Source organism: Alternaria dauci, chromosome 4 (assembly GCF_042100115.1).
Source record: "Alternaria dauci strain A2016 chromosome 4, whole genome shotgun sequence".
NCBI classification, from domain to species: Eukaryota; Fungi; Ascomycota; class Dothideomycetes; order Pleosporales; family Pleosporaceae; genus Alternaria; species Alternaria dauci.
In genome coordinates, this window is record NC_091275.1 from 1,158,775 (window position 1) to 1,180,728 (window position 21,954).

General features: G+C 52.2%; 6 protein-coding genes across 6 annotated transcripts; 1 reads left to right on the top strand and 5 right to left on the bottom strand.

Annotated features, from left to right (window-relative positions):
* Nucleotides 1-113: 113 nt before the first annotated feature.
* Nucleotides 114-4,385, bottom strand: ACET3X_004961 (uncharacterized protein). Its single transcript, XM_069451113.1, has 4 exons — nucleotides 4,262-4,385; nucleotides 1,094-4,212; nucleotides 344-1,045; nucleotides 114-291 (listed from the first exon to the last, which is right to left on the bottom strand). The coding sequence occupies exons 1-4, from the start codon at nucleotides 4,290-4,292 to the stop codon at nucleotides 268-270; spliced, it is 3,876 nt and encodes a 1,291-aa protein (XP_069307005.1). The 5' UTR covers nucleotides 4,293-4,385; the 3' UTR covers nucleotides 114-267.
* A 552-nt stretch (nucleotides 4,386-4,937) lies between these two features.
* Nucleotides 4,938-6,541, top strand: ACET3X_004962 (uncharacterized protein; the record flags this gene model as incomplete). Its single annotated transcript, XM_069451114.1, has 2 exons — nucleotides 4,938-5,821; nucleotides 5,869-6,541. The coding sequence occupies 2 exons, from the start codon at nucleotides 4,938-4,940 to the stop codon at nucleotides 6,539-6,541; spliced, it is 1,557 nt and encodes a 518-aa protein (XP_069307006.1).
* Nucleotides 6,542-6,821: 280 nt separating this feature from the next.
* ACET3X_004963 (uncharacterized protein) lies at nucleotides 6,822-8,733 on the bottom strand (the record flags this gene model as incomplete). The annotated part of the gene is made up of 4 exons (XM_069451115.1): nucleotides 6,822-7,420; nucleotides 7,650-8,153; nucleotides 8,220-8,526; nucleotides 8,572-8,733. The coding sequence occupies 4 exons, from the start codon at nucleotides 8,731-8,733 to the stop codon at nucleotides 6,822-6,824; spliced, it is 1,572 nt and encodes a 523-aa protein (XP_069307007.1).
* Nucleotides 8,734-9,107: 374 nt separating this feature from the next.
* ACET3X_004964 (uncharacterized protein) lies at nucleotides 9,108-10,913 on the bottom strand (the record flags this gene model as incomplete). Its single annotated transcript, XM_069451116.1, has 2 exons — nucleotides 9,108-10,801; nucleotides 10,850-10,913. 2 exons carry the CDS (start codon nucleotides 10,911-10,913, stop codon nucleotides 9,108-9,110), a joined length of 1,758 nt encoding a protein of 585 aa, XP_069307008.1.
* Nucleotides 10,914-11,254: 341 nt separating this feature from the next.
* On the bottom strand, nucleotides 11,255-12,539 carry ACET3X_004965 (uncharacterized protein; the record flags this gene model as incomplete). Its single annotated transcript, XM_069451118.1, has 2 exons — nucleotides 11,255-12,421; nucleotides 12,474-12,539. 2 exons carry the CDS (start codon nucleotides 12,537-12,539, stop codon nucleotides 11,255-11,257), a joined length of 1,233 nt encoding a protein of 410 aa, XP_069307009.1.
* A 1,544-nt stretch (nucleotides 12,540-14,083) lies between these two features.
* On the bottom strand, nucleotides 14,084-20,638 carry ACET3X_004966 (uncharacterized protein; the record flags this gene model as incomplete). The annotated part of the gene is made up of 2 exons (XM_069451119.1): nucleotides 14,084-17,366; nucleotides 17,418-20,638. The coding sequence occupies 2 exons, from the start codon at nucleotides 20,636-20,638 to the stop codon at nucleotides 14,084-14,086; spliced, it is 6,504 nt and encodes a 2,167-aa protein (XP_069307010.1).
* Nucleotides 20,639-21,954: the final 1,316 nt, after the last annotated feature.

The window sequence follows — 21,954 nt, forward strand, 5'->3', positions numbered from 1 at the left end:
CGTCATGTCCGTGAGTGGGGCCACATGAGATAGGCAGGTGGTTTCAATATGTCACGGGACACCGCGTTGAGCGAACGCGTTGAGTGAACATGGAAGGATCGATTGCAGCATAAGTGAGAACTTTATTGTACACGATCGACTACACTAGCTATGCGACATCCGCAAATCAGACGATGCCTGAAAAAGGCAAAAGGCATTGTATGCCGAGTTCGTGAAAGATGACCATCATTAGACGCAGCGGAGTCGTTGCGCTTGCATTCGGAAAGATTACGCAGGTTGGTATCTCCTCAACTGCGATAGCGTTAGCAAATGTTTTTTTTTCTGCGCAAAAGAAGCAACTTACGTCTAGACTGAGGTACTTGCTCGTCATCTTGCTTTGATCCCGCATAACACCAACCAGCGTCTCACTCTCCTGGAAGAAGCCTGCCTTCAAGGAGATGACAATAAACTGCATACCAGGACTAGCATGTTCGCGCACGTACTTGGCCACCCGGCTGACATTGACATTGTCCAGTGCAGCGTCGACCTCGTCGAGGACGAAGAACGGCGAAGGCTGATAGCTGTGAATCGCAAACAGTAGAGCCAGTGCGGCAATGGTCTTCTCGCCGCCTGACAGATGCTCCATATCGCGGAAACGCTTCAGTGGCGGCATGGCGTGGTATTTGAGACCTGCTAGATACGGCTCTGTGCTGTCCTCCATGTCGAGGTAGGCTTGCCCGCCGAGCGGGAACTGAGGCGATTTGGTCAGATCCTTGTAGGTGCCGCCAATATTCTCGGAAATGTGGTTGAAAGCCTTCATGAACAGATCGTAGCGCTTCGTCTTGACTTCCTCAAACGCCTTCTTTGCAGCTGCTGCACGCTTGCGTGTCTCAGCAAACGCCTCATCGACAGCCTTGAGACGCGTTTCTGTTGCAGCGAGACGCTCGGCGGCGCGCATGTTGGGTGTGGCCTTGTTGATATCGGTCTCGAGGTTCGTAATCACGTCAGTCAATTTGGATTCAGCAGCCTTGAGCTTCTGAGATTGTACACGGTCATCTTGGTCGTCCTACACGATGTTAGCAAGGTTGCGGCAGAGGTCAGCCTCAGTACTTACAGTTTCGAGTATCTCGATAATTTCTGTCTTCAACTCTTCGTCTAGCTCGTCAAAGTCGACTTCGATGCCGTAGTCATCAACTTCCGAAGGCTGTATTTGGGTCGAATCAGGATCCTCGTCAACATCCATAGCATCCGCGTCCGGTCGCGGCATATCGGTCATCGGTAGCGACGTCAGTGGTTTTGAGTCTTCTGTAAGCGGAATCTTAATCTCATTTACTCGACACTCTTTGAGAATATTGTAGCGGTTCGTCGCGCTCGATTTGATCTTTGCATCTTCTTCGTCGACCTCTTTCAGCACATTCTTGACCTTTTCGTTGCGTTGGTCCAGGATGCGTCGTGCCTCCTTGACAGCCGCCACTCGTTCAGCCAACTTCTGCTCCAAACGGCTTCGCTGGTCCTGTAGCGTTTCCAGTTCGGCCTGGAGGACGTCTCGGGCGCTTTGCAGTTCCTCTCGCTTGGCTTCAAGTTCAGTAATGTCGGCAGTCTTGCGCTTGATCTCCTCCTCTGCTTGCTTGAGGCGTTCTTCAACACCTCGGTACGATGAGTCAACCTGCTTCATCAAATACTGAAGCCTGCTACGCTGCTTGCTGAACTCGAGGCGCTTCTCGGCTGCTTCTTGCTGGACCGTACCCTGTTGGGCTTCGTAGTCGCGTATAGACTCGTAGCCGAGCCGTTGGCAGAATGCGGCGAATACCTGATCATTGACCTGGTTCACTGAATCTTGGTAGCTCTCGAGCTCTGCTTCTCGGCTCTGTAACCGTTGTGCCTGCTTCTCGTAGTTAGGACGAACTCCCTTGAGCTCGCTCTTGTGGTGCGCCAGCTCCTTTTTCAAGCTCTCGATATTGCGTGCAAGTGCTCGGGCTTCCTCTTTGGCTCGAGCAATTTGCTCCTCCAAATCTAGTAGCTCGACTTGGAGAGCCTGTTCTTGGGTGTACTGTCGGTCTTGCTTGGGAAGGGCACGGAGCTCCTCCTCGAATCTGTTTTTCTTGTCTAGCAAAGCCTGGTAGGATCGCTCGTCCCATTGTTGTTCACTCGAATCGTCATCGCGGTCAAGCTCACCACCCGTTTGTGTTCCACCCTTGCCGATGACACGCCCATCTAAAGTGACTGCTTTAACCTCGATGCGCCTTTGGTATCTGAGCTCTTTCGCGAGCTTCTCTGTGTTGCAGATCATTGTGTTACCGCAGGCCGCAGTCATTGCTCGCTCATGCTTGGGCTCGTAGTTGATACAGTCTATGGCAAGTCGCATGCCTTCGTGCATACCCTTCAGTTGAGGGTCTACCGCCTGGATCTGGATGGAGTCCAGTGGATTGAAAGACATGACTCCAATGCGTTCTGCCTTGAGGTATTCAATGCAGGATTTGGCAGTGGCTTCCGTGTCGACAATGACAGTATCCATCTGGTGTCCGAGCACACGACCGATGGCCTTGCGATACTTTTGCATCTTTGGTGTAATGAGATCCTTGTAACGACCGTGTACTTTCTCGGATCCGAAGCGGGTCTTCAAGCGATCAATGGTTCTGCGGGCCTCTTGCTGCTTCCTCGACTCTCGACGGCTGCCTTCGACAATGCTAAGTTGCTTCAGAACCTCCTGTAGCAGCTGGTTCTTCTCGTAGTATTGCATCTCGATCTGCTTTCGGTCGGCCTGAAGCCTGTCGAGTTCCTGCTGTTTGGCAGCTCTTGCACTTTCAAGATCCCTGATCTGTGTCTTTGAAGCCTGCTGGCGTTCCTCGAGCTTACTGGTGTCTGCATTCAGCTTCTCAATAGCTCTTTCGTGGCTTTCAACGCTCTGCTGGAGATTCCTGACTTGATCCCTGTCTGTCTCGACCTCGCGCTTGAGCTTGTCTATCTGCATCTGGTCTCCGTGTGTCCGCTTCGTAACTTCGCTGCGCAGTCGACCGTACTCTTGGAGATCCTGCTCGGAAAGCTCGCGTCCTTGATTCTGAGCAGCAGCCTTGTAGTCATCCTCCCACTTCTTTTCGGCCTTTTGCACCAGATCAAGATCCTTCTGGCACTTTTCGACAGCCTTCTTTTCCGCGTCGCGCTTCTTTCCGAGTTCGTCAAGTCTGCTTTCGTACTTTCGGCGCGTCTCGTTGGAGAGTCGGATCTTCTCCTCGATGGGTGCGAGCTCGTTGGAGGCGTCTTCAATCTCCTTCTCTTTGGCTTTGGTGTTGCGGTCAGTCTTGGTGAGATCTCGCCTGATCTTGGCCTCGGCCTGCCTTTCCGCCTCGTGTCTCTGGTGGTACTTTTCGACACTGCGCTTGTGCTCTTTGAGCTCTTCTTGATGGCTGGCGATCTTGTTGCGCGCCTTCTCCATGACCTGCTGGTCCAGGTAGAGCTTCCAAAGATTCTTGGTGATGACGGCTTCATCGCGCTCGGCGAGCTTCTTCTCGTATTCGTCGGCTTCGGCCTTTTGTTCCTGGTAGGTCTTGAGTTCTCCGTTGATGCCGCGACGCTCGTGCAGATGTTTCGCGTTGTCCTCGGTGGCGGCCTCGGACTCTTCCTTCAGACGATCGTACTCGGCCTTTTGCTCCAGACTGCCGGAAATGCGCTCGACTTGCAGTGTGAGCTGTTCCGGGGCTGTCGTGGCCAGTTTCTCGACGTCGCCCTGGAAGACGAGAAAGTTCCTCGCCTTGACCAAGATGCTGTGCTCCTCCAGCGCCTCGCCGTACTGCTTCTGCGTGACGACGCGGTTGTTGATGCGGTATTCGCTTGAGCCCGAGCTCGTGATGGTGCGCTGCCACTCGTGTGTCTGCTCGGCATCGTCCTCGAAGACGGCCTTGACCCAAGCGTTCTGTGGGTCGTTGCGCTGGGTGCTGGCTTGCGAATCGCCGTTCTCCTGTGAGTCGCCATTGGAGTTGCCATTCGCGTCGCCCGCCGCATCCCCATCGGCTTCCGTCACGGTGCCATCGGCGTTGATTCTGGCTTCTTGGATGATCCTGCCACGGTAGACCATGTCTTTGAGCTTCTCGGACCGCAGATGGGACGACCTGACTCCCAGGACGAAGGAGATGGCGTCCATACTATTTGACTTTCCGGATCCATTGGGGCCGATGATGGAGGTAAAGTACGAGTCGCCGAAGAGGAGGGTGTGGCGTCCGCGGTAGGACTTGAAGTCTGCGCATGTTGAGCGAATGCAGCCAATTGTGCGCGTCGGGGTACCTACTGTAGATCTCGAGCCGCACGAGCTTTCCCATGATGGCGGTCGAGTTGGGCGACACCTATGCGGCGAATGCGCTTGGCTGTGGTGGTGTTGGGCGGGTTGATAGTCGCGGGGTGGGCCTGCCCGAGGGTGCCTTCTCGTCGTGTGTTGGAGCGCGTCCGCCGACGCGTCAAGCCCTGGGCCCAAAGCGTGCTAGCGGCGATATGCACTGGCATGTGGGCCGCGGTGACGAAACCATGGCTGATAGGGCAGGCAGGGCAGGCAGGGGAGGTGACCACACCGACTTGCTTCTATACACAACATTTCCCTAGGTCCGCTCGAGTTTCCCAGTCCCCTGCGCCTCCCTTTGTCGGGCATTTCTTCCAGCACCGCCTTTCCCCGTGACCCGACCCAGTTCGCATGCCCCTCGGGTGCCTGCGATGACGTTGTGAAGCTTGCCAATCACCAGCTTGCATTCACCCACGACTTTCCCCCCACGACGCTCCGAGACTGGCAGAAGAGCACACTTCAGGAACCCCGCACACCACTCGCCTTGTCATGAGAGCATAGGGTCTGACTCGATCTGATCCAAGCAAATCACTACCACTGTGCGCCTTTTCGCTGTGATATACCTTTCCCTCCCCTCCCCCAAACATGGACCCTAGGCGGTTTTGTCGCGATACAGCAGCTAACCGGCATCATGGCTACAGCTTCACCCCCGCGTCACTTCAAAAGACCCCTCCATCGACGGACCCCCTCTAGCCTCGAAATCGTCCAAGAGGAAATACCCAGCATGGCGACTCCAGAGGATGCGCAGGGGAGCGGCGTGCCCAAATCCAGATCAGAGCCCCAACTGGGCGTTTCTGAGCTGTCAGCGCGTCCGACACCAGGCGACTCTACACCTGGCCTCTCCCGTTCCGCCTCCTTCTCCAACAGCTCCTACCACGACGAGTCCGACTTCGAAGATGCCGCCTTTTTCCCGCCCGTCGAGAAGCTCACCATGTTCGACTTTGTCGAGAACCTCGCCCTGTCGCAGCGCATCGAGAAGATACAAAGCTCCATAGCCTCCCAGACGGAGAGAATCAAGAACCAGGCAAAGAACCGGGGCATCACAAAAGATCGCGTCGTGGAAGAATGGCGACGGAGAGTCCCAACTGAGGCAGAGCAGCTTGAAAAGTACAAGAGGCGCATGCGCCATTCGGTCGATCGTCTGAATCGCCGCTGGAACGAGTCACTCACAGTCACTGCGCGCGAGAAGGCCTCCTTCATTGCCGCCGTCATGAACATCTTCGTCTCAGGATACCTCATTGGCTGCCATCCCGACCTACTTCCACACTGGTACACGGCTCAGCTGCTCTACTTCATGCCACTTCGCTTCTTCACCTACCACAAGAAGGGCTACCACTACTTTCTCGCCGATCTGTGCTACTTCGTCAACATACTCCTTGTCTTGAGTATATGGGCGTTCCCGCAATCTAAGCGCTTGTTCATTGCAACATACTGCCTTTGCATGGGAAACAACGCGGTTGCCATCGTGATGTGGCGTAACTCGCTCGTCTTCCACAGCATGGACAAGGTTGTTAGGTTAGTTCCTTGGTCCTGTAACACGCAACTCATGCTAACATCTCTAGTCTCTTCATCCACATCATGCCTTGCGTCACGCTACACTGCCTTGTTCACCTGCTGTCGCCGGAATATCAGCAAGAACACTATCCAGCCATCCATGAAATCCGCCATTCTGACCCAACATCGCCCCACCATTACAGTCTGCCCCAGATGATGCTGTGGGCCACTGTCCCATACGCTTTCTGGCAGCTGAGCTACCACTTCCTCATCACGGTACGCCGTCGCGACAAGATTGCGGCAGGTCGGCCAACTAGCTTTACATGGCTACGGAAATCGTATGCCAAAACATGGATCGGCAAGATTGTCCTCTCGCTTCCCGACTTCATGCAGGAGCCTGCCTTCATGTTCATCCAATACAGCTATGCTGTCTTGACGATGCTACCATGCCCGGTCTGGTTCTGGTACCGCTGGCCCTCAGGTCTATTCCTCAGCGTTGTCTTCATCTGGAGTGTCTACAATGGTGCCACCTACTACATCGACGTCTTCGGCAACCGTTTCCAGAAAGAACTTGAACAGCTAAAAGCGGACATGGCCAAGTGGCAGGCGTCGCCTGAAGGTGGTTTCACGCCCTTTACACCAATGGAGGGTGGAAATGAGAAGCAACTAGGTTATATTCCTCCACTCGAAGGCTCTACAAGTGTCAAGCCTGTGGATGGAGAGACAAGAGAAAGGAAGTAGCAGGCTGACAATCTCTTGACATTGACAGATGCATTACGGAAATGGAGCAACAGGCGTTCACGGTCACGTACTGTTCACACGATTCCAGAATGAGACAATCTAGGCGTTGATTTGTATCAGGTATTTCCCCATGGGTCCTCCGATTTTGATTTCGAGGTGCATCGGCATGCGTTTGACTTTCGTCCTTGTTTGGATTGCTCGGTTGGTTAATATACCCCCTTTCCTTCGCTAAGTCTTGTCGTCTTTAATTATAGCTTACACCTAATACCCAAATACCCTATCATTCTCCTATGCTGGCCCTCTCGAAAGTTTCATGCATTTTGTTTTTCGCCGCGGGACATAGCTTGTTGTCTCTAGAGTAGAAGGCGTCGAATGTGGCTTTCGAGTCCATTTGAGTGTTGCGTTGTAGACCCCATTTCTTGAGTTCTATGTGGCAGATGGCAAGCGTCGCCTCGTAGTCAGCTTGCGCAGCTGCCTGTGAAGAGGTTTCGATGCGACTTTCCTTGCGCTCATCCTCTGCCTGGTGGTTGGTAGCAGCTTCGGACTGTGTATGCTGCCTCCTGTCTAGGTATGCGATTTCTTCATCTCGGTGTTGTGTGATGGCGATGTCGAGCTCCGATTGGCCCTCTTCTTCAGTTGCCTTGGCTGCGTCTTCTTCGGCTTTTTGCAGCCCACGCTTCTCCTTGAGTAGGGCTTCAAGTTTGGCAACTCGAGCTACGTTGCCCGCGATGATTTGTTCCAAAGTGTTGTTTATCGCCATGTAGATGTTAGGCTGAGGAGCGACAGGCGCATAATGTGCCGTGCCGTGGGGGTTGAACCAGTTGCGCCTGGTAGAGACGTACCCGGTGAGTTGCTTGTTGGAGTTTGTCATTTCGCTTACTATTCTTTCGTGTCGGGTTAAGGGTTACTGTTCAGGTTGTGTAGAGACAAAGATATACTGTAAGAAAAGATTCTAATCATTTTATCTATTCGAGGATTTGGCCTATCGTTCGCCAACTGTGGTTCACAGCACTCGTTCTATACGCAATACCTTGGGTTGACTAGCATGCCACCCATGTTTTGCACCCACAACCTTAATGAAAGTACTTCCAAGTCACCCCACGAGTACCAGCCCAACCTTGGTCCACTGCTTTCACAACGCTCTCATCCAATGGTCCCTTCTCAAAATCAACGAGATTCATTTCCAACTGCTTCTTACTGCTCGCTCCAATAATGACCTTATCCCCGTATTCCTTCTTCAGTTGGCTATGATGCATCATCCACCTTAGCGCGGTTTCGCTCTCTGTTTGGCCATCAGGTAATTCGGAGCGCAACCCTTCGATTGCTGTGAAGAACTCGTCGTTCCAATAACGAGCACGGTACATCTTTCCTTGCAGACGATTTGGATCGAAGCGACTTCCAGACTCGACAGCGCTATCCTGCGTATCACGCTTGTAGCGTGAGGTTAGCCATCCGCCTGCTAGCGGATTGAATGCGTAGAAGGACATGTTGTACTTTCGCAAGCAAGGGAGAAGTTCGTGTTCGATACTGCGGTGAAGCGCGTTGTACACGCCTTGGTATACACTGGGCAACTGGTACCCATTTGCTTTGCAAATTTCACAGAGTGCGGCAACTGTTGATGGAAAAGATCAGCAATGTGTCTGCATAGGAAACCACGGGACGAGAGGACGTAACATACCTTCCCAAGACATAAAGTTACTCACGCCCCATCTCTTAAACTTTCCCTCTTTGAATAGATCATTGACAGCTTTCGCCGTCTCCTCAAGCGGTACTGTACGATCCGGTGCATGAAGGTACCACAGATCCACCTGCTTCCCTCCAAGAGCAGTCAAACTCTCATCTAGGCTCTTGCGCATGTCCTCTATCCTAGAGTGTGTTTGAGGGCGGCCAAAGAGGCCTGGAACATTAGGGAAGAACTTTGTGTCCATTGTCAGGCCTCTTTTCTGCCAATCCAATTTCTGGAGGTACTCTTCTGATGATCCATCCTAGTGCTGTTAGCGGGTAGGGATAAAGGGAATGCGTGTGCTTACTCCGTAGAATCGACTCGTGTCGACCTCGCTATGGCCGTAGGACTGGAAAGTATCGAGAATAGCTGCGCAGTCATCTAGACTTGATGTACGGACTTGTTCTTCACCTTCGCGGCCAAAGGTCATGCAGCCGAAGACGACGTCAAGAGGGGTTTTGGAAGACATGTCGAGTGAGAAGGGTGAGTGGCTTGTCTCTGGTACCGATTCTGGTATATGAAATTTTGCCAAGGTGGAGTACTTATACTTCTAGCAACGACATCGTGCTGATCTTTTTTGTGGAGATGCGGAGTTAAGTGAACATTGATCCACAGGGACTTGGCGGAGTTTGGCAACACAGTCGGAGATAACAGTTCGTGGTCAGCCGGGCGTTACCTGCAAGGTATGTACTCTTTAAACTTCCAAGGTGGTTTAGTGTCTTTAAAGGGGAACCAATGACACATCTGTAGTGCGTATTAAAGATTATATTTGGTATAGTTGCATCGACCTTGTGTACATCCTCGACACTTCATTCGTCCTTCTCCAATTACTCCACTCCCAACCTATCGCTTTCCGCTATCAGAAGGGAACCCATACTTGATCGGCTCATCCTGTATATTGTTCTCCGTCCTCCATTGCAATCTGTCGATATCGCTTACACCTGGGCCTCGGTAGACGCTGCCGTAAAGACCACTCGCCCAATCCTTGCCTGGTCCCTCCTTTGTCTTCTTCGTCGCCTTTCGACTATACCACTTTCCGTATGCCAGTAGGTAGTACAGCCTGAAGCTCAAGAAAGCAAACTTGTCGCGCTCAAGATCAGCAGGATACTGTGCGCCGAGATCAACAGCGGCAGCAATTCCGCTCATAACAGCAACCTCATGAGCATTGATAAGTGTCCATGCCGCCGCAAACCGAGTGTGCTTTCGACCTTGTAGAAGCCACATCCATGGGACGACGAAAACGTAATGCGTCCAGGAATGGCACAGCTGGTGCCACCAGTCCTTGCGAATAATCTTGTCCTTGTTGATCTCATCGATACTCCAGAGGTGGCCATCTCTATCCTTGTTCAAGTAGATAGTCTGGAAGATGTGCTTGTCAAAGGGAACCTCCGGCGGGAATTGGCTCTGGTAATTTGTGCAGTCAAAGCACATTTCGAGTTTCGATCGATCCTGGGGATACATCTTGATGTAGTACATCGGCTTGAAGGACTTCTCGGCCATGGCGTTGCGCGCAGTTTGATCGATATTGGAGAGCTTTGTGACGGCTTTCTCTGGGTCGTAAAAGTTCTCATAGTGCTTGTGCATGTAGTCGCTATCCCAGTGGGTGACGGTGATGTCGTCAGAGAACTTGGCGGAGCCGAGGACTTTCTTCTCGCGGAAGGAGGCAGTGGGTTCTAGAATACGTTTTGCTGTATCGGCGAGCACGCAGAGAATCAACTCGTCAAAGTGCTCTTCCTTCTCCTGTGCGTCTGGATCGGCATTATGGTCGTTGTCGTAAGGCACATTGGCACTGTTGGGGTTGTGCGCATCAGGCATCGGGGTGCGCTTGATCAGCCTTACGGCAACACCGGTCTTATCTCGCTTCACCACTCGAGTTATTTCCGTTGATAGTCTGACGTTGACGCCACGCTTAAGCAGATCCTGTCTCCAGCGCTCGTAGAATTCGCTGAATTTGGGAAAAACGACCATCGGCGGCAAATTGCTAGCAACGCTATGCTTGTCTCCTGGATACCACATTCCGTATGTTGGACTAGTGACGAGCCTTTCGAGAATGATGCTGGGCACGTTTGGTGTCTCGTTTCCGGTTCCTAGGAATAGCGCAATCATGGGCATGGCGACAGTGTTGGTGAACTCTTCGGAAAACCAGAACATTTTGAAAAGAATCTTGATGGGAATCAATGCGAAGAACAGCTCGAACCACCGGACAATCTTGAGCATGGTGTGAAACTTCCTAATCTCCTTCTGGTGGCGCGCAAGAAGCTCGGTCGGGAAGACGTTAGTCCAAAAGATATCGTCTTTACCAAAGGAGACTTGAAGGTTTACGGGATCAGCATGATGGCCTTGTCTTGCAAACATTGTCATGGTGTGGTGGAAAATGTAGCTTCCGCCCTGAACACCTTGGTTCAGCCATTCAGCCCCATGGCGCTCCTTGTCAATTCCGATAGAAAAGGCCTGGCCTCCACAGTAATCCACTGCATCGATGAGGGTAACGTCAAATTTGTCGGGATGTTCGGAAAGGTGGTGGGCGGCTGACATGCCTGCTTCGAATTAGAAACCATGACCCTCCAAAAACGCGTTCAACGTACCAGCAGCGCCTGCTCCCACAACAAGCACCTTCTTCTTTCCATTCTTGTTGTTGCCGCCTGCCATATTCGTGGTGGGCAGAATAGGCTCTGTGTCGTGTGAGTGTGGCATCGAAGTAAAAGCTCAGCACTTATGCGACGCGCTGCAACCACGCGAGCTGCCGCGGACCTGTATTTGTCTGCAGCTGTCACGACATCAACTATGAACAAATGCGTCATGAAATCCCAAAGAGGTTTGGGCCGATCTTGACTGGCTGCGGCTATCGGACGATCGTGCATCGCCAAGCACTTATTCGACACAGACACCACGCTAGGTGGTGATGTCATCCATGCTCCAAACATCGTTCATGACGGCAAGATAAAATGTTTTGATACAATTTGCTTGGACTCAAACACCTGATTTTGTGTCTAAAGGGTGTGCATCCCTTTTAGCGCCCTGTCCGTCCACTCATCTACCACGTCACCCGTGGAATCGCCCGCGTTTTCAGAACGTGTTGGAGGATCCATGATGGAGAATGCCCCTGGATGCGTCGCTTGGCCCAGGTCGAAGAAATCTAATCCTAGGTCTGCTGTTGCATCCGTATACCAATCGCCTCCTATGTCAAGCATGCCGGCTTGGTCTTGGTTTTCCTCATGTGCCATGTGCACAACAGACTCCAAAGACGCGTCGGCCGGTGCGTCTTGCACTGTTGGTGAATCACTCTCTTGGACAACACCAGTTATCCTGGCGAACTGCAGCGCAATCCGACCCAAAGTTTTGTATGTGGGTGAGAGCTTTTGCTGCATTACGCGAACGTGTTCGAGCACCGTGCACACTGTCGCTTTGCGCTCAATGTCCTTGGGTGAATCCGTTTGGCCTTTGGGTCGAGCAAGGAAGTCGGCGCATACAACTAAGATCGCGTGGAACACAAAGAAAAAGTCTAGCCACGAGTAACCAATGATGTCGAAGATACCAAGATCGATCCCAATTGTGATGCATTGAAGACTCTTGTGTACCGACTCAACACAGTCTTCCGCAAGTATGAGAGTCGACTGCCAATCCTCAGAAGTTGGTAACTCTTTGTTCTCCAAGAAGCAGACGTTACTCTCGACCTTTTGTATGAGAAAGTCTCGTGAGATGACACAACGTGTATAGTAGTAGTAAATATGCAACAGTAGGATCATTACCCTCGAGTCGGTAGCTCCTGGAACTGCCTCCAAGGACATGTGTAGAGGGATCTTCGCGTAGAAGTTGTCGCATTCGCGAAGTAGAGTCATGGCAACAGCCAGCGTCGGTGAGCGTTCTTCGGATGAGGTCTTGTCGAAGTACGCACGTTGTCGGATACGGTACGATAAAGATGCGAGGTCGGAGCAGAGGTGTAAGAAAAGTGCGGTGATGGGCGTTTGCTCGAGCGTTGGTGCGTCAGGGACCTTCATCGCTACCTCTCGGTCGTCGATTCCTGTCGGTCGGCCCAATATTCCACACAGTATCTTTTCAAATATGTAGATGGACCACCAGACTTGCCGGCGCACGTTGCGCTCGATGGGTGCAAACTGTAAATTCGAGCTATCGCGATGCATTCCCATAGTGATTGCCTGGCATCATGTATTAGCAGACGACCGGAACGGTTTGGAGTGTGTAACGTACCATGCGTGCAGCAAGACCTATCAGTAACCATGAGCTGCTCTTTTGTCCAACGTTGTGATGGTGCATATTGAGAAGGACGAGTGCCTGGACGTTTTCCAGTTGCGTCGCTGTCAACAGCATACGGAAGTAGGTTTTGGCGAAAACAACAAGCTTGTGGCGTAGCGCTTGCATCTGGTCGACATCATTTGCCCTTGATCGCTGGCAACCGAAAGAGAGAACTAAGGCCAGTGAAATTAGCCATCCCATGTCCTTACATTCATCAATGAGCTCGCCACTTCGTAAGTATGTAGCTTCCAGCCGCATCTGAAACACATTTCTGTCGAACACTGGAAAGTACATGTGAATCTGATCAAAATAGACTGCAACCAAAGCGTCAGCGATGTGTTTTGGGGGAATCAAATCGCCAATTGTATCTAGAGATGAAGTGCTATCTTGGAGTCGCGACGGATCATTCGATGCCTCCATCTCGGCCCTAGATCTCTTCCGACGTCCATGGCTCGAATTGGGACGCTGGCTCGACGTGGGTATAGCAAATTCGTCTTCCGAAGGATTTGTGCTGCTGCGTTTCAAAGCTGACCCGGATCGACTCGAGGGATTTGATGTAAATGACCGGAGTCCAGGAAATTCTGCACCAGAGACGGCTTTCCAGCGGGACGCAAGTGCTCGTATGGTAGTTGCAAGCCGAAAGCTACTGGAAGGACCGAAATAATGCGAGGCGTCTCGATTTGTGCGAATGACCTCGTCTGCCTGGGAAGATACTTGCTGGGTTACGGAAGCAGATTGGCGTAGGCGCTCTTTGCTTGTAGACAAGGAAGATGTGCGGTGAGCAGTGTGCAGGGGATATGTAGTAGTGTGTGGGCCCAGGTATGGGGACTGGGAAACAGGTGATGTTCGCAACGACTGATGCTGCTGCTGCTTTTGTTGCTGTTCCGAAGAAGAAGCCTGTCTGTCGCTACTGCTATTGCTGAAGATATCTGCAGGAGTATAGTCGTCGCTCGCCGGCATCGCTATATTGCTTGCCGTGGCGATCTTGAACAGGGTCTCTGTGTCCTGAACATTCTCATCCGGAAAAAGCCCTTTGACTAGCGACTCAAGAGCTCTGTAGCGTAGGCTGAGCGTCTCCACACTCCCATACACTCTCTGTTTACGTGGTAGCTTGGATTCACAAACCACGCCATTTGCCTTGCAGTCCGCACAAGGCACGTCAGCATTCTCGCGAATGCACCGTGCCCGTCGAGTTTTGCAGCGGTCGCAGCTCACGAGCGCACGCTTTCGAGATGGCCCTGACTTGGCCGGACGTTCCGCCATTGCTTTCGAAGTCGTTGCAAACAAGATCGGAAACTGTAGCGGACGTATTGACGCACTGGAGATTGTGGAGTTCCGAGGATGCGAAGACCCATCTTGTCGCCTCCGCTGACTGTGACCGTGGCATTGTCCCGTCATGACACCATCGGAGTTACTTCCGTAGAGCAGCAGCCGCGCGTCATAATAAGGTTTACTGATCAGGACCGAAACGGAAGGACTTTCTTATGTGCTTATCGCAACAATCAAAGTCTCGCGTGCTTTATTCGTCGGTTTATTCCGCAGTGGCCTCATTCTTCCTCACTACACTAGTCCAAATATACCGGTATCCCGTACACAACAGCAGCCGCCCCATTCAAGTACCGCAGGTAACAAGCCTTTCTCGCACCCCGCACCGCTTCGTCTAGTCCAACTCCCCTCTGCGGGTTTCCTCCCAAATCTGGCTGATCGTCTACAAGCTTCACAGACTTGTTTCCCTTCTTTGCGCTATCAGCGGCCCTCGCACCCTCTACCTCGTCCACCAATTGCGCAATTCTACTCTTGCCCTTGCCCTTTTTCGCAGGAGTCTTGGCAGGAGTCTTGGATGGCAGCACATCTTCTTGCGCCTCAGGCCACAATCCCCATAGTTCGCCTGCTTTGACGGCGAAGCGATCGCAGTCTTTGTCCGTGACGTCCCATAACATGCCCAGTACTGCTGGTGCGCCGGCCGTGAGATACGAAGCAAGCATACCCGAGGGCTCAAAAATGCCATTTTCGGTAAGATGCACAGACGAGCAACCGAAGAGGAGTGTGGTCGCACAGCCTGGCTTTCGCTCTCCTTCATTCTGCTCGCCAGGATAGAGTCGTCGGACTGATTTCGACTTGACATATTGCGCACCGCTGCCGTGACCAAAGTATAACACTATGTCTTTGTCTCGTAACGAATCCTCAAATTCCTTTTCCGACGGCGGGCGGTTGGCGATGTGATTCCAAGGACCTGTAAGTTCGTCTAGACGTGGCTTGATGGTCTTCGAGGTATGTGCCAAGTCTCCCGAAGGGTTTAGCATGCTTGTACCTCCCGTAGCTGTAGAAATGTAATGACCGGGAGCAGCATTCTGGTGAGTTGCCGAAGATCGTGCAGAAAGTATTCGTTCACGAAGGGCGGCTAGCGAGGGTAGTCGCGAGATCGAGAGCTGTTCTAGACAAGGTAGCGACTCCCATGGGAAGGCATGCAAGTTGTTGTCCAAAATGAGTATCGTATGGCGAGAAGTAGCCTCAAGCTTTTGGGACGCGCTGTGATAGGCACGTAACGCTTCATGCGTCTCTACGACCATGGCATCAAAATCGAGCTCATCGTATGCATTGCGCTCGCCGTTGAATTGGAGGATGTCCACCACGAAGTATATGAGGTCCATGAGTGCTTCGTCCAGGTCGAGATCGTCATTGGTGGCATCGCCCAGCCCAATGAACAATTCCAGCACTCGTGCATCCAGCACTGGTCGCTTTTGCGTACTCTTCTTCTTCTTCTTGCGAGATGGCAAGTGCTCGTTGAGTATATCATCCAATGATTTTCGGAATTGAGCAAGAAGAGCTGGTTGCCTTTCGTGTTGTGAGAAGATACCCTTGAAACCACCGAGCCAGATATTTTCCATGTTGATTAGAAGCTCGCGAAGCCGGGTGTCGAGGGCTTCGCGTTCAGCCCACCATTGGTGTCTTGCTTCCCTGGAAGTCATATCCTTGGCAGAACGAGTACTGAAGTCACTGAGCTCGACGATTTCATCGAAATCTCGCTTGCCATCATCAAAAGAAAACTCTTCTTCGTCCATCTCCCGGGAAGCGTGACGAGCAAGTGGCAGACGTAATACGAACGGAGACAAGCCACTCTCGAATCGGGTGATGAACAGCTCATCACGTGCCTCACTAAGCGCCAGCGATACAGCAGACCAGGTTTCTGGAATGATGTCAACATACTCTTTCTGAAAGCTCGATACTGAGCTGAAGGCAAAGTGTGATGAATCAGAAGTTGGCCATCTCAGACAATCATCGCGTGAAAGCTGCTCCTTCTCCGCCTCTGTCGACTCCTGCACGAGTCGCAGGGCATTGACTTTGGGAAGTTCGCTCATGTATGCTGCGTATAATGGGTGGAGTGAGCCTGGGAGCTCTGTCCCCGAAACAGCCGACATCAACACAGTGACGTGACCGAGCGCCATGGAGGTTTGACGGAACAGATGGTTTGATCCATTAGTAGCACACAGGGAGTGTGCTTCAACAAGTCGTGCACGTGCGTCACGAAGCGTGTCCATGAAATCCACCTTGGTTTGCTTCTTGGCCCGGCCACCTTTAGTGGTAGTCGAAGTTGCCAGAACACCCTTCTTGGCGGTGGCCGTGTCGAGGCCAAAAGCAGGAAAGGCAATGGTCGACTCAGGGAGTGTGTTTACAGTAAAGTCTTCAGCAATCTGCTTCGCGCTCTGTGCCAGTTTGGCTTTGAAGATAGCCCACATGTGCGACACCTCCTGGCTTAGTCCGGCTTGAAGCTGCTCCGCTTCACCAAGTATGCTTAGAGCTTTTGCGAGATCATCGTGGAGTAGGTTTGCGAGGACAGCCCGGTCCCTCATACTCGCCTGGAACACAAATAGCGCAGAGCACTCTTCGGCGATCTTGGGCGCTTCCAAGACGGCGGTTTTGCCTGCTTGACGTTTGGTCCTTGGAGCAGCCTTTGCAACTACTTCTGTGGCCTTGGCGCGAGCGTTGGCGGTAGGCCTTGAAGCCGCTCGCGGTTCAGCTTTTACTGCAGGTTTGCGACCTCTTGTTGCTGGTCTCTTGGCATTCTCCGTGGCCTCCAAGGTCATAGAAGAGATCTGATCAGCAAGCACGTCGACGGAGGTAGAAAAAGTCTCCAGAGTCTTGATGTATGATGGCGAACTCAGGCTCTCAAGGAGCTTCTCCATGCAGTCGTACGACTGTATCTCCTGTTCGTATTGACCGCTCCAGTGGTGTATCCTGGCCACGGCTGAATGATAACCTGCAGTTGACAGGCACTTGCGGGAAAGATCGGGACTCAAGGACTTGAGAATGGTTTCGGCCTTGTCAGGTCTGCCGCTCTGCGCCCAACAGTCAGCGCGCCAGCTGGCATTGTCTGTGGCCAAAGTCACAGATTGTGTGGCTACAGCTACTTTTTCAGCCTGTTCAGCAACATGGATTGCTTCATGTAATAGGCCTTGGTGGGCAAAGATCTGAGATTGCTGCATCAGTGCCCGATACAACGCGGGAACCAGGCACCAAAATTCAGGTCCATTGAGAGCATCATGTGTCACGGACATGACAAGAGGCGCGATAGGTTCCACATTCTCCGATGTTGTCATCTTTTTCGCACTGGCCCGTGATTCGAGGGCGGCCCATATGCGACGATTGATTGTGATGCACTGCCTCGCATGCCGAGCTGCTGCCTTGTACGACCCAGTAGCTGTGGCGAGAAGCGACTGCACATAAGCGGCAGCCGCCACAATCTTGTTGAATCGCAATCGGCCAGAGAGCGTGGTTGTAGGCTTTGCGAGATCCATGAACTGATGATCGTTCAGCGCAAGAGATTGAGCATCCGCCATAATAGTCAAGCTGGGACATCGTCAGTATGATTTCATCAAGAGGATTGAGTACGCTACATACCATTTTGTGGTGTTCCCGATACCCACAAGATACTCAGCGTATGCCATATGCCAATGCAGCTTGACCTCAACAGATGATGTCTGGCGTTCGAGCAACGCTTCAGCCTTCGCTAAAGATAGCCCTGCTTTGCCGGTATATCCAAGACGAAGGAATTGCAGGCCGAGGGAACATGAAACGGCGATACGCTCGGATGCATCAGAATTGTTTTCAAGCTCCAAGATCTTGACTAGGAGATGCAAGAGAGGTAACGCAAGATACTCCTCTCCCTTCGCGTTAAGAAATTCAAGGCATGCTTGGAGATCTTGCAGCCAGGATTCAGTGTTTTCAACGCAATCTGTGAGTGCCTCCCATGAAGACACTGAGCTAACAAGCGACTCCCACGTTGTGAAACATTGGCGAAAGGTGGTTGTGGTAGAAGATGACTGCTGCATGGACGCTTTGAGATCGCGAAGCGCTTTGAGATGCACCTCGTAGCGTTTTAATGCCTCGTCTTTGCTACCCGCACTTTGCATCTTGTCGTCATCCGTGGCGTCGAACGATATCAGTTCCTCGGACAATATCTGTGGATTCTGTTGAGAAAGCTGAAGAAGTGCGACAGAGAGTCGGAGCTGTCGGACAGGATAGACGCTCGGTGAATAAAGACGCCGCAATCGTTCCACCAGGATACGGATCGAGTGGTCAAGACTCGAGTCCCATTGTCGGTTCTTGGTCAGAGTTCGTAGATAAAAGCCAAGCTGCAACTCTAGAATGGCTCCCCTAGTTCCTGACTCTAACTCAACGTCGTCGTAAAAGGCAAATTCGTCTACATTCTGAAGACCAGATATGACGAAAGAGTGATGCAGTGTCTTCAATACCCGAACGAGAGCATCAAATGGTCCTTCACTATCAAACACATTGTGCAAGGAGGATGTTGACGTTTTCTCGGAGAGCTGCTGCAACACGTCAACAGTGAGGTGGCTTTGGATGCATTGTCGAAAAGCGTTACGAGAGCTGTCGGTACGTTTCAAGTCCTCCAAGGTCTCGCCCCAGTTTTCCAGCTTCATTGAGAGGAGTCCAATTTCTCTCTCAGATGGCGAACGGAATTGCACGAGGTCGATTGAGCGCTCCATAGCCACAACGAGGGCTTCGGGATTGCAACGTGCTCTTCGCAACTGCAGATACAAAGACCAGTACGCATTCGATAGCTTGATCATGTACGCGCCCACGAGAGAGATGTTCTCTTCCTTAGAGAGTGTGCCGTGTCCGATCTCTTCCTCGAATCGACGTATGATATGTGAGCCTTCTTGAAGGATGATATCCAGCTCTTTCCACTGATCTTGAGTCTTTGTCGTTCTCTTGCAACATGCCATCAGAGAGTCGACCGTACTCTTGGCATACTTCCATGCTAGAGATACTCGCTCCTGTTTTCGATTTTGCGATTTTGTATCTATTTCACTGGAAGATGTAGCCCCCAGGAATCTGGCAAAGAAATGCACACTGGCTGCAATAATGGGCACGGCATGCTGATCAGTCGGAGTGCTCTCAGTACTAGCTGTAGTTTTCGATATGCTTGTGACAAGTAATCGTGTCGCAGCGCGCCGCAGTGCATTCACTTCAGTAAACAAAGATTCCAAATCAGATACTGATCCACCTAAAGCGCCATCCAAGATCTGAAGTGCAGTTGTAATGGTCTCATCCAAGTCTGGTTTTTTCTCGCCTTTCGAATGTGCCTCGAGATTGATTGTGGCAACGCGTATCGCATGTGTTGTTTGCTTTGCTGCAGACGCGTTGGACTCCATGGTGTCTTTTGGCGGCCCCAGCCATCGAAGGGCCTGATCAGACAAGCCCGCAGCTTGAGCAAGAGAGGACAGAGTCTTGTTCGTTGCGGCTTGTGGAGTAGGCTCACCCGGGAACCCAACCAAATCAACGTACAAGGTCTCAGCGAGTTTGTACCTCTTGCTTGGGTTGAGCTGCGATCTGCGGGCGAAGGCAACTATGCATTTGGTGAAGGGTTCTGAAAGCTCTCGGTCCACACTGCCTTGATGCTTGGCCAAACTCCACCATTTCTTTCGAACGCTAAATGCCAGATGTTGCAATAGAAGTACGGTCTCGGCAGACGGCTGTAGAGTGTTCGCATCTTCGGTGGTCGATATGCTCGGACATAGAGAGAGGATGGTCTGCGCCAAGGACTCCAGTTGTCTTGCCGCCTTGGCCTGGCCGTTGGGGGTCTTCGCAGTGTGGAAGAGTAGGTTTGCGGGGGATGAGGGGTTGGTCAACTTAAGATATTCCCAAGTGGCTTCAACAGTCCGGGGCCTCTTCAGCTTTGCAATAATGCGCAAAGTGTACATTTGAAAGTTTGCTACTAGTGGGACAGCTGGGCTCTTTGGGTCCATCGCCGCGAAGTCGAGAAGGAGGGCGAGGCTCTCTTTCTCTGCAAGTCCCTGCTGTTGCGGACCAGGCTTGGCCTCGTCTTTGCCCGCATCCTGCCCAAGGTATTTGTCCAGCTTCCTCTTCAACCCTCTCAGTTCCTTGACTGCCATATTGTCTAGGCCGAGTGCGACCAGCTTTCCGATAAGCACAAGCACGCCGTTCTCATACTGAAGCTCCTGCGCGTCCTTGCCCAAGACCTTCTGTGCCTCGGGTGTACCCAGATACGCAAACGCGGTTCTTGCGCATTCGGCTGTTGCGAGCACGCCCGGTTCTGGACCTGGTGCGAGGAAGGAAGAATAGGACGACGACCGCCGAGGGACGCGTTTCTGGGGCGAATTGTTGAGTTGCGAGACGGAGCGCTCCCTGAGCGGCTGTTGTGACGCGGAGGAGTTCGTTGTCTGGCCGAGTCGCGGCCTCGCAGGCTTGCGCGCATCTTCGGTGGGCGTTGGCTTCGACTTGGTAGGGGGGCGGGCGGCGGTCATGTGCGGTGCCTTCTTCAGCGCATCTGCAAGCGTCTGGAGAGTGGTGTTGGCCACTTCAGTCGCTAGCACGTACTTCTCCTTGGGTCCAAGGTTCGAGTTCTTCTGCTTCCCGATATCCGCTGGCGCTGCAGCCGTTGCGGTCGCGCCTCTTCTCCGTGCGACAGGCTGGACTTTTGCTCTGACATTCTCCTTTTGTGGCGCGTCCTCTATTTTTCTTGACAGCAGGTCCTGGAGCGCAGTCGCGGTGGCATTTGTGCATGTTGAGATTGACCGCAAGTCGGCCTTGATTCGATCGATGCGTGTGCGCGTCGTCTCGTCTTTTGTCGCCATTTTCGTAGGGCCTGGGTGGGTAGGTATTCGCATGTGTAACGTCTCATACAGTCCGTAGATTATACATTACTAAGAAGACGGGCGCGCTGGTGGGTATCGTGTCGTTCAGTGCGGTCGCTGTTGGGCTCAAAGGCCGCGGCCAAACAGCGCCAAAACACGCTACCGCATCCGGTTAGCGCCAGTCTGCATTCAGGCCTATCCTTGGGAAAGCGCGACCGACCCCTTGGACCATTCAACGGCTGTTTGCTACCCATCACGAGACCTGTTCGGTTCTCGCTGCTTGCACCACATCTGCCATCACGCCCAAGTGTTGTTCTGGTCTACAGGTACCTCTAACAAACACGCGATTTGCAACACTAAGCTCAAAAATTTTCCGCTTTCATGCAACTCGCGAACGGGCTCTGTGTAACATAGCACAGGCACAGCATTCTAGCAGCGCAACAAAACGCACTTGGCAGATATGACGTGTTGTGCATGGATTGTTTTGCTATCAAGAGCCACAGGTCCTGACATGTCGGGGAACAAGACGTCCAACAGCGAACCCCGGGCGGTGATATGCGCACGCGTCAGTAACACATAAGGATGATGCTCCGATGAGCAACTCAGACTTCCCTTGGAGCTCTCGATACTCACTTCACGCACAGATCCTACTGCATCTGAAACATAATCCTCATACTTACGTTAGACATCATGCGTTGGCTAAAGACTGCTGTGGCAACGCCAAACATTCACACCGATGTTTTGTGCGTTTCCAGCATATCGGCAGTAGTAAACATCTGGCCAGCGGTTTGTAGGCGGGAAAAGGATATATGCATTGATTTGCATGATCTACTTCGTGTGCGCGGATATTCGTTTCGACGACGCCGCAACAGTGCAGATTTTGTGCCGCAAGACTACAGCGACCCTGGCTGAAGCTCACTTCAACTACAGCACGCGACCCAAATATCCGATATAATTGTTGCGAGAGGTGCGACAGTGTAGCAGTGGATTGCTTGTCGTGTGTTGGTGGGGCGTCTATAACAATCTCCATTGGTGGGCAACAGATTTCTGTAGGATTGTCAGTCTGACCAGAGCGCTGAAGGCTTAGTTATGGGTGTATCAGAATATACCGGTAGCAGTAAGTAGTTGTACATGTGGCATTCTGAATCCAAGCTGGCCCTCTGCGCGTGCTCTATGCCCATCTCGGGAGTTACATGGGAACTGTGAGCAATGGGAGTCGTTATACAAACAATTTATCCGCGATCAGAGGGAAGTCAGATCCTAAAAAGTGAGTTGCTGGCAATCGACGCATTGTGACTGTGCTACTACTTGCATCC

Coding starts and splice junctions, on each gene's coding strand:
- ACET3X_004961 (XM_069451113.1), bottom strand. CDS start 4,292: ATGGGAAAGCTCGTGCGGCTCGAGATCTACA. Junction 4,213..4,261: donor CGTGCGGCTCGAGATCTACA/GTAGGTACCCCG, acceptor CAACATGCGCAG/ACTTCAAGTCCTACCGCGGA. Junction 292..343: donor GCAAGTACCTCAGTCTAGAC/GTAAGTTGCTTC, acceptor ACGCTATCGCAG/TTGAGGAGATACCAACCTGC.